At 54.0% G+C, this 14892-nt stretch overlaps 1 protein-coding gene across 2 annotated transcripts; it reads left to right on the forward strand.

Moving 5' to 3' along the window:
* The first annotated feature begins 7 nt into the window (after nucleotides 1-7).
* UBFD1 (ubiquitin family domain containing 1) lies at nucleotides 8-14745 on the forward strand. 2 transcript variants are annotated; one of them, XM_058035253.1, is made up of 7 exons: nucleotides 8-65; nucleotides 295-561; nucleotides 636-844; nucleotides 1844-1909; nucleotides 2103-2208; nucleotides 14222-14339; nucleotides 14647-14745. In XM_058035253.1, coding segments are annotated over exons 1-7 (795 nt in total). In that variant the 5' UTR covers nucleotides 8-37; the 3' UTR covers nucleotides 14648-14745. The 2 variants fall into 2 exon arrangements, with proteins under 2 accessions (XP_057891236.1, XP_057891235.1); XM_058035252.1 differs by lacking the exons at nucleotides 14222-14339; nucleotides 14647-14745 and adding exons at nucleotides 5162-5244; nucleotides 6470-10975.
* The last annotated feature ends 147 nt before the right edge of the window (nucleotides 14746-14892 follow it).

Below are 14892 nucleotides of genomic sequence, written 5' to 3' on the forward strand. Positions count from 1 at the left end.
TCCCGGCGTGCCCCGCGGCGGATTGTACACAATCATCATGGCCGCCGCCGCTGCCGCCGCCGATGGTACGAGCGCGGCCGGGAGCGCGGAGCCCGCGGTGGCCGCAGCGCGGGGTATCGGGAGCCCGCGGCGTCCGGAGCCCGCGGTGCCGGTGCAGGGGGCGGCGGGGCGGGCCGGGGGGCGCCAGCGCGGGGAGCCGGCCCCGGACACGCTGCGGGCGGCGCTCCGGGGCCGGAGCGGGGCCGGGCCGGGGCAGCTCCCGTGGGCCGGGATCTTCCTGTCCGCTCCCCGCAGGTGCCGAGGAGCCGGGCATGGAGGCGGAGGCGCAGGAGCTGCCGCTGGGCTGCGGCGGGGCGGGCGGCTCGCCGGCGGCGGGGCGGTCTCCGGACGGCGAGGAGCGCCGGGAGCCCCCGCAGGCGTCTGTCAGCAACGGCGGCGACGAGGACGGCGGCAGGGAGCTGGTGGAGCTGAAGGTGATCTGGAACAAGAACAAGTACGACGTGAAGTTCTGCCTGGACAGCACGGGAGCCGAGCTCAAGCAGAAGATCCACTCGCTCACAGGTGCGTGCGGCCGCCGCCGCCTGCCGCGCCTCCCCCGCGCCGCCGCCGCTCCTAATCGCTGTGCTTGCCCCTAGGCCTCCCGCCCGCCATGCAGAAGGTCATGTTCAAGGGACTGCTGCCCGAGGAGAAAACCTTGCGGGAAATCAAAGTAACGAACGGAGCGAAGATAATGGTTGTGGGCTCTACCATCAACGATGTGTTAGCAGTAAATACACCCAAAGAGGCTGCTCAACAGGACGTCAAAGCTGAGGAAAACAAAAAGGAGCCACTTTGCAGACAAAAGGTAACTAATATCTCAATAACTGCTGGTGTGGGGGAGTGGTAGGATTTATGTGATTCTTCTGCAGGCACTTGTGGGTCCTGTTCCTCCTCAGGTCAGGTTGGGGGTTCATTTCTGGCAGCTCGGCATTGGAAGGACTCTGGGCAGGGGAGTAGCACAGAACTGTTTAGTCCAGCAGGGACTGGGGCTTTGCAAGACACTGCTTGTGCTGCCAGGTACAGCCAAGCATTTTGGTCCAGAAATGGAAACATTTGGTGGTTGTTAGTGCAAACCCAGCTCAGATTAACTCTGTCTAAAACCTCATTGTTTTTTATTGGCACAAAAGAATTTGATCTCAAAAAACTGCTCAAAACAAACACCAAGAAAGCAGTTCCTTCAGCTGTCCCAGCCCTGACAGGGATGTGGGTGTTGAATTCTCCTCTCACTTTTTGTAGTACAGTGCAGTGGGGCTGCTTTGACGGCTGCTGAAGGATTGGCAGCTCAAGGTATTACCAGCCCTGTACCTTGCTCAAAATAAACTTGGTTAAATTAAGTAGTGCCTCCACGAAGCATGCTAATGGTTTTCTCTGATTTATCACGTTCACACTCAGTGTAAATCCCATGATTTCAGCCAGGTGAAAGCTGTGAGTGTGGATTTGAACGTTACCACTGCTCTGATCCATGCTGGTTTGGTGCTGGGCTGCACTGCCAGATGTGGAGAATTTCTGCCATTCACTGGTTGTAACACTTTGAATTTATACACCTTTATTTATATGTGTGTGTATTTGAGAAGGCTCTTATCCTTGGCATTATGTTGGAGTTCTACTCGTTTTGATAATTACTTGGCAGTATTTTGGAAGTGCACAATGAAGTTTGAAAGTCACTGATGCCCGTGTGATCAATGCCTGTGAACAGCCCTCAGCTGTGTCTCAGTGCCATTGGGATGTGGTCAGGGGGCAGCTGCAAGCACACTGCAAACTTTGTACGATTCCTGTGAATTTAATTTCTGTTTTTGTGTTGCAGCAACACAGAAAAGTGTTGGACAAAGGAAAACCTGACGACGTGATGCCTTCTGTCAAAGGCGTGCAGGTGCGTGGATAAAGCCTTGAGACGCTCAGAGTCACAGAGAGACTTCTCTGTGGTTTGAGACCCTTCCCAGTGGTTCAGTGGTTCCTTGCTGCTGTGGCAGAAGGCTGGAGGGATGGGTGGTCCTTTGCTGAGAAGGCTGGGGGTCTGTGTGTTTCCTGCCCAGCCTTGGCGTGACCGGTGTGTCTCGTTGCAGGAGCGGCTGCCCACGGTGCCGCTGTCCGGCATGTACAACAAGTCAGGGGGCAAAGTCAGGCTGACCTTCAAACTCGAGCAAGACCAGCTCTGGATTGGTACAAAAGGTGAGCACCTCTCAGCCTCGGGGATGAGCACTTGGTGACTGGGCTGTGACTGAACTGTGTGACCCAGAAAAGCTTCTCCTCTGACTAAACTGTGTTTAGGGAATGATGTTGGTGTTGCAGCGCTTCAAAAAGCTTTGTTTCCTTTCCTCACGTGCCATTCTCCCAGGGCATTGAATAGTACTTGATATTCCACATCAGTTCCTGGAAAACTGCAGTTCAGTGCTGTCAGCAGACTGAGGGTCCAAGGTGCTGTTCCTGGCTCCAAATGTCAATGGGCATTCTGGCATATCTCAAAGCACTCCATAAGCAGCATGGATTTGATGCCAGCAGTACACAGGGGCCCAATGGCTTAGGCAAGACTTGGAGGGAAAACTCAGAGCTGGGATAGAAACTGGGAGTGTTGGCATCTCTGGCACTCCCTGTCCTTCCAGCTGAAATGATGTGAATGTCTTGTCTCAGTAATGCCCAGCTGTGGTGCTGTGCAGAGGGCTTGGTGTGCAGTGGCGAGTGCTGCCAGGAGGAGCTGGGGATGACGTGCCTTGCTGAGGATGTCTGTGTCCTGGTTGTGCCTGGGACGGAGTTAGTTTTCTTCCCAGGGGCTGTTTTGGGTTGGGATGGGAGCAGTGCTGATAACAGTGGATGTTTTGGTTGTGGCTGTGCAGTGCTTCCCTCAGTCAAGGACTGTTTGGTGTCTCAGACACTCCCTCTGAGGAGGCATGCAAGGAGATGCAGGGAACTGGCCAGGACAGCTGGCCAGAGCTGGCCAAAGGAACATTTCCCACCATAGGGCATCATGGCCAGTATAAACTGGGGGCAGTTGGCTGGGAGGGACTGGTCACTGAAGGGGGACAGGCTGGACATCAGTCAGCAGTGGGGAGCAGCTGTATTGGGCATCACTGTTTTCTCTGGAGTTTCTTTTTTTTTTTTTTTTGTGACTATTATTATTACCATCAGTAGTAGTAGTATATTTTACTTTGTTTCAGTCATTAAACTGCTCTTAGCTCAAACCACGCATTTTTCACTTTTTCCCAGTTCTCCTTCCCATCCCAGTGGGGCAGGGGAGTGAGGGGCTGCGTGGTGCTTAATTGCTTCCTGGGGCTGAACTGGGATCCCCCACCTGCCAAGGAAGCTGTGCTCCTTCAGTTTGGCTGGGCTGGGCAATATGCAGTGATGAGCAAGAGGGATGGGAGTGCTTGCTCACTGTGCCAGTACAGCAGCCTGACTGGGTGCTTACACTGCCTCCAGCTGCTACAGTAGGTCCAAAGGAAGCAGAAATCCCAAAAGTTTTTGACCCTTTCTTTGTAGGACAGACTTGACTGTGGAGCTTTTTTCTGGCTTTAAAACCTCTCTAGGTGCCAGTTGCAATGATTTCCTCCTGGGCAAAGTGATGGAGCAAGGCATTGGGGGTGGTTTTAACTCTCTAGGTTGGGCAGGCAGATTTTTCTGTTACTGATCCCAGGTTCTAAATCCATGCGTAGTATTTAGGGGATTGATCTCTTCCATCACCCCCCAGATGAGTTTCCAAGTGTAGTGTTTCTGGGGTGTTCTACATGGCATTGCTTAAGCTGTGAATTTGATTCTTCCTGTAGTCGTGTGTTTCCTGTACCCTGTTTCCCTGCTCCCCGAGTTAGCAGCAGCTTGCAGCCTCTAGGGAATGGTTGTAATTGCTGGCTGTTATTGGGAAAAACTCCTTCCTCCTCTGAGAAGCCATGGCAGAGGCCAGCAGGTAGGGGCTGGAGTGAACACATCTGGGTGTTGGCACAGCTTGTCACCTGCTGGCCCTGCAGAGTTGGAGTGGTTCTTACCCCAGCCCTGCAGCCTCACAGGGGTTTGTGCAGGTGTTTGTAGTCTGAAGCTTGGCACAGGCAGCTGCTCCCCAGTGGCTCAGTGGCAGTTGCACAGAGGCATGGATAATGGGATTTGTCTGTTGCTGGGATACTCAGAGCAGAAATCTATTTGGGGGATGCTGAACAAGGGCAAAATGGGGTTTTACCTCCTGAATGGAGTCACAGGTCTGAACAGGTAGTACAGAGTGAGCTCAGCTATGAGGCAGAGAATATTTTTCCTTATATCACTGTTTATCTCCCTGTGTGCTTTCTGTAGGTAGGTTTGAGGGTTTTTGGATAACAAATTAAATAGATCTGTCTCAAGAGCAGTTTCTCCTTTCTAAAGTGTTTTGGGTATTCTCTGCATTGTATCCAGAAGATAATTTTCACCTGATGCTGTATGCTTGAACTGGAAGGCAGGACCTTGGAATTGAGTGTGTGGAAAGGAGAGAGGATAGAGCTGATGGGAAAGCTCTGCCCTGGACCATGTTCCTTGTGGCTCTTGTCGTTGCCTCTGGCTGCTGATGTTACTCTGCCATGTAATTGTAGTCCTTTTTGGGGCTTCAGTTTCTCTTACCTGTTTCTTTCCCTATTTTCTGTGTTATATTCCCTTCCCTGTACTTCTCTGCACGCTGCCTCCGGGTAAAGCCTGGCCTAAGCTTTCAGAGTTAGGTCAGCTTATCTTTGCCAGCTTTCAGGCTTGCTGTTGAGAGTTCAGTGCAGTCCTTGGCAGTCAGTCCTGAGTGTTCCCATACCTGGACTGGATTCCATAGGATGAACATCCCTGCTGCTCCAGGGGAGTTCCTTATGGGAAAACATTAAGTAAATCCTGGGATTTCCCATCACTCAGTCTAGGCCCAAATGATGAGCACTGGAATGCTCCATGTGATGCAGGGAAACTGTGTGATCCAGGTTTGGATTCCTTCACAGTGCTGGGTGCCAGCTGTGGGTGTGGGGGGTGTGGTGCTGCAGCCACCACGTCCTGGGCACCAGGTGTCCAAAACTCACCTGGAGGGGACACTGCTGGCCTGAGGAGATTTTGGCATTAATGGAGGTGATGTATGAAATGAATATGAATACTGCTTCCCCGCATGTCAGAAATAATACTTTGATCAATTTTAATGTAGAGAGAACAGAAAAGTTACCCATGGGGTCCATTAAAAATGTGGTGAGTGAACCTATTGAAGGCCATGAGGATTATCACATGATGGTGAGTAACAGCTCTACTTTAATCATATCCATCTGATTCCTTCATGCAGCACACACTGCTGAGGCTGCAGGTCAGAGCAGGCTGGAGGTGGATGGTGGTTCCAGCCTTGTGCAGATGGGGACATGGGCTCCTCTCACACTGTCAATATTTTGGGTCCACATTTAATATCTGCAGCTGTGTGGAAATCCAGAGTGTTGTCACACAAACATGAAGTGCTTAAGCATTGTTTTGTATCTTCTGACTGTGACAGTGTTAAATTGGTAAACATGTTCACAACATAGCTCATGATTACTTAATGATAGGGATATTTTTGGTACCTGGTTTAATGTCTTGATTCTGTGGTATTTATATGAACAACAGGCCTTGATGCAGGTTAAGAAAAAAGGGATTTGATGCTGTAATATCTTTTCATACCTGTAATTTTCTGAACAACTCGCATGGGATCTAGCAAAGTTATATTTCAGAAGAGAGCTGTGCTAATCTACTGAAATTTTGGCTGTTTATTTTAATCCATGGTTTTTTTTAGATCCTGCTTTTCACAGCACAGTAACTAACTTTTGATGTTGAAGTAAGTTTCTTTTCTATAAGAAGTCTGTATCCTTCTTTAGGGGGAGGAAAGGGAAATATTTTTTCCTCCCTCTAAAGTCATGGCCTGCAGGAGGGTGCTGCTCTAGTCTCTGTCCAAGTACTTGATTTTTGATCATCGGTGTGAGAAGAGATCCTCTTCAGCACATGTTGCAATAAACTTAGCCCACAGTAAGGGCAGAGGCTCTGGCATGCCATGGTGCCCCTCTCCTGGGCATAGGAGGGAAGTTGAGAGTAGGACATTATGTCCAAATATAAAATCCTGTGACTATAAAAACATGGTCATTGTCTTGTTTAGTTCCTGTTTGGTTTCTCAGCTCTGAGGTTTCTTTGGAGACTCTGAGTTATGCTTCAGGTTGTCTACCAGAATAATTTCCTCATGTTCTTGAAACTGGCCAGGAGTTCTGGTTGCTGTTGTGATGTTGTAAAAGGGAAGAGCTCATGGTTTCCTCAGCCTCCGCAGCTCTTGTTCTCTGCAATGCTCCTTTAATTGCCCACCAAGGAGCTGTGGAATGCCCCGAGTGCTGCAGGGAGCAGCAGGTGGGACAGGCTGGTCTGGTTTGGCAGTGGATGAGCTGTGCCTGTCCACTGGCACCAGCTCTTTGTTCCCATGTGTAAATGTTGTCATTTTTAATTGCAGGCATTTCAGCTGGGCCCAACAGAAGCATCTTACTACTGGGTCTATTGGGTCCCAACTCAGTATGTCGATGCAATCAAAGACACGGTGCTGGGGAAGTGGCAGTATTTTTGAAAGCACGCTCACCTCTGGCACAGGAAAATGACACAAATCTAAGGACACTGCTGGGAGAGGCCTCCAACATCCCTGGATGTGACAGTCCTGGAACTTATTATTAAAACATGCTAAATGAGGCATGGATGGAAGCCAGAGGTGATGTTCTTTCACCATTAGTTTACTTTTAACTTAAAGATTTCACCATCCCTTTTCTGCAGTCAGCTTCAACCATATTTAAAGCAAATACAATGGAAATCAATAAATCTTAATTCACAAAATATTGTGTGTAATACACTTAAATCTGCTGAGAGTTGATCTTCCAGTTTAGTTTTAAAGAGAAAATATTGCAATGTATTATTGAGGATTTTTTACATGGTTTGAACAAAACCAAATATTTTCATAATCTCTGAGTTATCAGCATTAGACTTACTTTAGTGACTTGGTTGAGAAGGGGACTTTGAGGGGCAGATTTTTAAGAGCTAACTGTAGCAGAGCACAGCGTCGCTGTTGGTGAAGCCATATCCCGCTGGCCCTCCAGGGCAGCTCCACTCCTTGGTAGCAGAACTAATTCTTTGTTTTCACCCAAAGATGCCCTGCTTGCTTGGGATTTTTCCTGGCCTTTTCCCGAGTCTGGCAGCTCCAGGTTGGTCGGTGTAGCGTGTTTGGAGCAGGTGAATTGTGCAGGGATGCTTTGTCGTGGCAGGTGACCCAGTGCTGCCAGCTGCTCCCTCCTGTGCCCGGCCAGTGCTTCACCTCCTGCCCTGGGCTGCTGCATTTCGGGAGCATTTTCTTGCTCATGCATGTTGCAGTCCAGGATCATTTTGCAGCTGCTGCGTTGACACTGAGCTGTTGGACTGGGAACACCCTTGTGCTGCTGGTGTGAGCAGGGGGACACAGTGGCATGGACATGGATGGAAACACCATACCGCTGCAGGGGGACACAGATCTCCCAAAGGGAGGGAACCACAGAGACCTTCCTGCCCTGTTTGGGGTGGGGGAAGTAAGGAAGAGAGAAGCTCCGAGGCTGTTTTGGATTCTTAATAACAGCAGCAGTCTTTGTGAGCTGGATTTGAAAATTTGTAGTGATGGAATTCAGTGAATCGTACTTTAGATTAACCATCCAACAGGGGATGTTTTGAAATGCAAACCACCTTCCAGCTTTTCTCCTGCTCCAGTTCACAAGAAGCCCTCACACCCGATTCTGTCAGAAGGAACGTGCTGTGCCTGGGGCTGTGGTGCTCTGTGTGTCATGCCAGCCATCCATGTGCCATTTCTCTCAGGTGTTCTGAGCAGAGCCCTCAGCCCTGCACAGGTGCAAAGCCCATAGCAGGTGGCATTGTGCAGGCAGACTGGAGCAGCTCACACATCCCTGCTCTGCATCAGCACTGGGGCTCAGTGCTACTCCAGGCCAGTAGCTCAAAGCCATGCAGAAACAGCCTTTTAGGAACAGCCAATCTGAATATGCTCCACGTCCACCCTTCCCTCTTCTTGAGGGAAGAGCCCAGTTGAAGCACAGCAGTGCAAATTCCCAAATGAGTATTTATTTTACTTTTATTTTACTTGAGAGACTGGAAAACACATTGGCTTTCTGGTAGGCGTTGAGGTCACATATTTCCCTGTAGCCTCTAGACAGCAGCTTTTAGTTTGCATTTTCTGTTTGAGCAGCCACGCAATATGAGTTTTAAAGGTGTTTCATATCGTACATCAAATCTAGTGCTGTGCTTGTTACTCCTGTAGCTTGGGGTATTTCCTTTCTGTGTACAGGCAGCAGCAGTGTGTCCTGGCACGCGTGGCTGGGCCAGGAGAGCTGTGTCAGCTCCCTTGGCTGCAGCAGTGGGGGCAGAGAGGAGCTGGGCTGCCTTTACTGGTGACAGTGTCCTGGGTGAAACACAGCCATCACACTTGCCATTTCCTAGTTGTCAGCCCTGGTGTAAAGGCTGAAATTAACAATTTGTTACCTGATGGAAGGTGTGGGCACTACAGGATAAAGCAGAGGGGTGACGCTGGCTCTTTCTGTCACCTGGGGCCATGTTGCCACCTTGCTGGTTCTGTGATGATCAGCTCCCATTTGCTCCTCAGTGTGCTCAGACCTGTCAGTGCATCTGTTTGTGTTCCCTTTCCTTTCCTGTTCCTCCACCCCCTGGCCCCTGGGGAGGGCAGCAGCAGTTGTGGTGCCCTGGTGCCCGAGTTCAGCTCCTCCCCAGCTCCTGTGGCTTCTGTGCAGGACGCAGCGACCGGGTGAGTAACTCTGGGGCCAGTGGGGACAGGCACTGACCACTGCTGGGGCACAGGGCACTGTCACACCTCGTGCCAGGGGCACAGCTGCCCCGTCTTGGGCCACACACAGCCCAGCAGCTCAAAGGAGACTCAGCACAAACCCCTTGGTTACGTACAGATTTTAAACATGAAGAAAATACTATACAGTAAGAAAATGTGATCCTGTTTAGGCGCTTCCTTGCAGGTTGGATCTGATTGGAAAAATGAAAATGTCTCATTTTTTTGTTCAATGTGCAAAATTTGAATTAAAATTAAATTTAATTCAATTAAAATTAAAATTAAAATCACAGGAAAGTGACTTATAAATGCTTTAGTTGGTGTTTGTTGGCTCAATATCCCAGGCTTCTTGGAATCTCTTTTAAATGAGTATTCTAGTTAAAATTAGCAGTGCTGCTTTTAGGATCCTTTCTCTTTGGGGATGATGTGGAGTTGGGTATGTTCTGGCATACACCAGTTTTTCCAAGGCAGTTACTGACATTAAGAAACACCCTCTTTTTAGTGGGATAGTGCCACAGTTGCCTCTCAGCCATTGCCTGCCTCTCTCAGCTTTGGATTTTGCTCTCTGGTCACTGTGACCATCCCAAGGCAGACTCAGAATAACCAGTGATCCCAGGGAGGAGTTTGGTCCTCAGTGAGACACAGTGTGTGAGTAAGTTGTGAGTACACTTGGAACTTGGAGTTGGTGATAAAGATGGTTCTGAGATCTGACATTCATTCTGTGGGCATTCAGTACCAGCTGCACAGACGTGTATTTCTGTTAAATCACAATTTACCAGGGTGCTCCCAGCAGCGACTGCTTCCTGCTGTGTGTAGGTGTGATTCCCCGGGAGCACCCTGGGGTGCCACTCCATATGAGGTTGCACTGAGTGTTTTCTGGGCTTGCTAATTGCAGGTTAAAGTATTGGTGACACAAATGCAGGTCCCTGCAGGACACAGCTGGTGTTTGCTGTTGGCTGCTCCCAGAGCCCAGGCAGTGTCCCCTCGTTGCTGCCATCCTGCCTGTCCCCCAGCTCCTTCCCTACCTTGTTCCATGACGCTGGGTACCACAGCTCACCTGTGTGCCATCCCTTCCCCTCTCCATGCCCGGTACTGCAGTCCCAGTACTACTTGTCCCAAGTTCAGTATCCTTTCCTCTGTTTGTGCATCCCAAGTGTAAGCAGTCTCAGGATCACTGCTTCCTTGGGAATGCAGAAGTGTTGTTGCTCAGCCTGGTTGGGGTTCTGAACAGACTGTCTTGCATGAAGAGCTTGTGTTACTCGCATGGTTTCATACCAAGCTTAAAGTAAATGATTAATTTCCATTAATGACTTTGATGAGGAATGTGTAACTGCAGTCAGGGTGTTCTGGTGACGGAAGAGAGGGATCTGGATTCCAAGGAGATAAACTCACCACCACCACACCGTGCTGGTGCCACACACACCCTGCCCAGCTTGCACCTGCTGGCTGGTGCCCACTGCTCCGTGCTCTAAGGGCCAAAGAGAAACAACTCCCTGCTGCTGCATGCCCAGGTGGCACGGTGGGGTCTGCTCTGCCCCTGCCACAGCCACGGTCCTGACCCCGCCGCTGCCCCGGGCACTCCCTCCCTGCTCCCGGCCTTGCAGGGCTTGTTTCCAGACTCCCCTCGGTTTACTTTTCTTCCTTTGTAACTTGGTTTTCCCAGTGGAGCCGTTTGCACCCTCAGTTCTGTCCAGCACCTCTCCCCACCTGTTAGGATGAGGCCGCTGGCATCTTGTTTTGTTAGTGAGTGTCCTTGTCACCGGAGGGGACCAGGAGAGCCCTAGCAGGGCTGGTATGAAACGTGGCCATTTTACCTTCTAGCCAAGGATTCCTCTTGGTAGCTCATGGAAGTTCACTCTGTCTTATCCATACTCTAAGCGATGAATTCTTTGGTTTTATATTTTAAAAAACCAACTTAGATATTTGTGTTCACTGCAGATTTATTTTAAATGGAATATGTGAGTACCATGTATTATGGTATTTTTAAATAATCTATTGCCTATTTTGGGGGGAGGGAGATGACAAATATTTAGTCTTAGATTTGCACTGCTGGATTTTTTTAAGTGTAACCTTGACTGGTTATCCTGGTGTTTTATTCTGTAAGATTAGTCTTATGAATTAAAGTTTGATAATTAAGTATTTCTGTGTTTGAGTGTTTCAATATTCTGTATGTACTGAGCTGCTTCCTCCTGCTTGAACAACTGTGAGCAAAAGGTTTGTAGTGAGTTTCTTTGCAGGAAGATGGACACAGGCCTAAGTTCAGGAGACCCCACACCTGGTGGCACATCAAAGCCGTGGGTGCCCATCTCCCACGTTGGGGATTTGGGTTCTGCTGCCGTGTGCCACTGCACACACACAGGCTGTGAATTACGGGATGGTCTCTACCTCCCTGCCCAAAGCCGGGCCTTAGTCTGCTTTTGCGCCGAGCTGGGCCGGTCCTGCTGTGGTGTCACGGTCACACTGCCATTGAACAGCCCCAAGCGGGTGCTCGGAGCAGCCCCAGTGCTGGGCATGCGGCACCCTCGGCATTGCCGTGCTGAACGGGCACCCTTGGCATTGCCGGGCTGAACGGGCACCCTCGGCATTGCCGGGCTGAACCGATCTGCTCGGCCTCGCTTCCCCCTTTAGACACCTGCTGTCCCACCGAAAATCCCCATCTCAGTCGGGTCGGTAGCCCCAGTTTGCGCTGCCGTTCTCCCAGCTGTGCCCGCGGGCAGCTCCTGTTCGCCGCGGTGCCCGGCGTGCCCTGGCTCTCGGTTCCAGCGGTCCGTGCGGGCGGGGGTCCCAGCGCAGCCCCCGGTCCCCGCTGTCCTCGGGCCGAGCTCCCGGCACACGGGGCTGCGGGGGGCGGCAGGAGCCGGCTCCTAGGGCTTCTCCCCGCGTTACCGGCCAGAGGAACCGTCCTGGGCTCGGTGCCCGCGGCCGGGCCGGGGCCGGTGCCCGGGGCGGGGGGATGCGGGGTGTGCGCTGAGCGCGGCTCCTCCCGCGGGGCCGGAGGGGAGCGGGGCGGGGAGGCCGGCGGGTCCGGGTGCGTGTGCGGAGCGCGGGGGGCGGAAGCCGCGTCCGGGACCCGCCCCGGCCCCGCTGACTCACGGCGGCCGCGCGGCCCGGCCCGGCCTGCCTGGCCGGGACATGGGACATGGGCGGCCCCGCCGCGCCGCGCCCGCGGGGGCTCCGGGGGCTCCTGCCGCTGCTACCGCCGCTGCTGCCGCTGCTTCTGCTGCTGCTCCCGCCGCCCCCGGCACAGGTACGGCCGCAGCTGGCAGCGGGGGTGGGACAGCGCCCGGGAGGGGACAGCGAGGTGTGAGCCTGTGCTCCCGGTGCTCCCGGTGCTCCCGGTGCTCGCCGTGCCCCGCGCGTCCTGCGGGAGGGCGCCCGGCACTCGGTGCCCGGGCTGTGACAGGGGCGTCCCGCGCTCGGGGCAGGTGCGGCAGCGCGGGCGGGAGCGGCCGCGGGTGACACCGGGCAGCGGGGCCCGAGCCGGCCCTCGGGCGGGGGCACCCGCAAGGTGCTTGGGGTGCGGGTGAGGGGCCGCGGTGCCCGCGGGGCCGGGATGCTGCCGGGACCCGCAGCCGTTCGTGGGTGCGTTGGCCGCGGTGCGATGGAGCGCCGGGCTGTCACCCGGGCCGGGGCCCCCGCGGCACCCAGAGCGGAGATTGATCTCCATCCTCACCCCTAGCCCCGGCTGTGGCCGGCAGCGGAGTCCCCTTCCCCCTCTGCCTGGTCCTGCTGCCTGTCAGGGAGGTGCCTTCGCAGCCGGATCCAGCTCCTGCAGCTGGTGGCGGTTCAAGTGGATAGGCAGCTTGCCAGGGCGGCTTTGGATTACACGGCTAGAGCTGCTTCACTGGAGGAAGCAGAAGATGCTGGCGCCGAGTTTCTGTCTGTGCTTGGGCATCCCTGTCTATCCATCCCTGGGGGAGTGAGGTGCCCCGAGCCCAGGGCTGAGCTCAGCCCCAGCAGCATCACTGCAGAGTCCCAAGTGCTGTGGTGGAACCTCGGGAAAGCTCCTGGGACAGCCCGTGGGAGCAGCCACACTTGTGGGCTGGGGCTGGGACCAGCGGGAGGGTGGCAGCTCCCAGGCACCCAGTGCTCCCAGTTCTGCCCGTGGTGGCTTATGGGGAGCAGGTAGGCAGCCTGGCCTTTGCCCGAGTGCCCTGGCACCAAAACACTTGCAGAAGGGATGGAAAAGTCCCCAGTGCTTCAGGGGGGAAGGAAGCAGAGAGCCCTGATGGTTGGGGGGGGCCGGCAGTCTCGGTTTCCCCCGGGCAGGTGGCCACACTGCAAGAGCCCTTGTCTGCCAGCCTGGCACGTCCCCAGCCAGCAGCAATCCCTCCTGCATGGCCATGGGGGCTGGAGGAGCCATGCTGGGGCTGGGGAGCAGTTCCCTGCCGTGTCCTCTGGGCAAAGCCACAGCAGGGAAACTCACTCTGACCTCACCTGAAAATGAAGCAAAAAGAAGTGCAAATAAAAGAACTGGGCTGGAGGCACAGAGGCGCATTGTGAGGGAGGTGTGTGTGCTCCTGTGCTTTGCTGCAGCTGAAGGAATCTCCTGGCCCTGCCGTGCCACAGCCACTCTTGTACTGTCAGGTTCTGCTCTGCAAATGGTCTCAGGCTCGCATGCGGGTCCTGGCTGGGCACAGGCTGCTGGCTGCTCCCTGCTCCACAGCCAGGACAGGCCCCCAGGACAGGCTGTGCCAGCTCAGGCTCCCCGAGCAGCCAGGGGACGGACTGCTGTGGGGCTGGGCTCCTGGGGTGTCCTTGTGCCTCTCACGCTGACCTGTGGCCAGCCAGGGCCTCAGTGCTGCTGCCAAATCCTGGCACTGGGGACTGCCAGAGCCATGTGTGTCCCGTGCTGTTTGCCCATCCCTGTTTGCTGACAGGGCGAGGCTGGCATATGTGGCGCTGGCTGAGCTGGCACTCGCTATGCAGACGCCATACGTGGAAGCAGCAGCTCCTCTTCCCAGGTGAATTTGCAGTTACTTCCTCAATGTCAGGTAGCTGAAACCTGCAGCTCTGAAGGCCCAGGCAAGCAATCATCACTTCTCTGGCATGAAAAGTCACCAGACTCGTTTGTTTCTGGAAGGAGCCGGCCGTCAGGCTGCTCTTGTCACCTTTAGAAAGGCATCCAGGGTTGTGGCTGTTCCCAGCCACACTGCGGTTCATCCCACCTGTGGGAAAACTTGTTCCAGGGAGAGGAGGGAAAGGGAAGGCTGCTCCAGCCCCAGGATGGCTCTGGTGGGATGTGAGCCAGGGGAGCCAGGGGCTGTAGGGGTGGCTGGTCACTGAGGGTGCAGCTGCCCCAGCAGCTGAGCTGCACAGAGGAGCTGGGCTGGGGGATTGTTCCCAAGTCTGGCTGATCTCTTGAGGATGCTGTGTCTGTCCTAGGGCCTCAAAGGCGGTGCTGTGACTGTCCCAGAAACGCTGCTCTTCATCTCCACACTGGATGGGAGCCTCCACGCTGTCAGCAAGAGCACAGGGGACATCAAGTGGACCCTGAAGGATGGTGAGTAGTGACTGGGGGGCATTTGCTCACAGCCCAGCTCCTGGAGCATATTTGGGGTCTGGGAATGCTCCCCTGGCCTGGCTTTTGCTGGATGGGCTCTGGGCTGCCAGTACCTCCAGTCTGGGGTGTGCTGCCAGCCCTGGCCCCAGGCACAGATGAGCATCTGCCTGTGTGTCTCTTTTGGCTCTGAAAGGCAAACAGGCTGCGTGGCTGGGCTGGGTGACAGTGCCACGCTGGGTAAACAGTGGTGTTGTGCTGTCCCACTCACAGCAGCGCCGCTGATGTGGCCTCTCACTCTCTGTTTCAGATCCCATTCTGCAGGTGCCGGTCTATGTGGCAGAGTGAGTGTCACCCCCACTGGGCAGTGCAGGAGGCTCCCTGATAACTGATGGAGCAACAGCAGGAAAGGGGAACCACAGAGAAAAGAAATGCCCAGCCCATGCCGTGGCATCACCTTACCCTGTCCCTGGCGTGTGCACATGGTGATGAGGAGGAGCTGGCACCTGCTGCACAGCCGAGGAACTCTCAGCTTGACTGCCCACACCAGCATGGA

This window comes from Melospiza georgiana, chromosome 16 (assembly GCF_028018845.1).
Source record: "Melospiza georgiana isolate bMelGeo1 chromosome 16, bMelGeo1.pri, whole genome shotgun sequence".
In the NCBI taxonomy this organism is placed as follows: Eukaryota; Metazoa; Chordata; class Aves; order Passeriformes; family Passerellidae; genus Melospiza; species Melospiza georgiana.

What these genes read in the sequence shown, in the direction of transcription:
- UBFD1 (XM_058035252.1), top strand. Translation starts at nt 38, where the DNA reads ATGGCCGCCGCCGCTGCCGCCGCCGATG. An exon ending in CTTCTGTCAAAGGCGTGCAG is followed by an intron (nt 1,910 to 2,102) that starts GTGCGTGGATAA and finishes GTCTCGTTGCAG; the next exon opens with GAGCGGCTGCCCACGGTGCC. An exon ending in ATGAGGATTATCACATGATG is followed by an intron (nt 5,245 to 6,469) that starts GTGAGTAACAGC and finishes TTTTAATTGCAG; the next exon opens with GCATTTCAGCTGGGCCCAAC.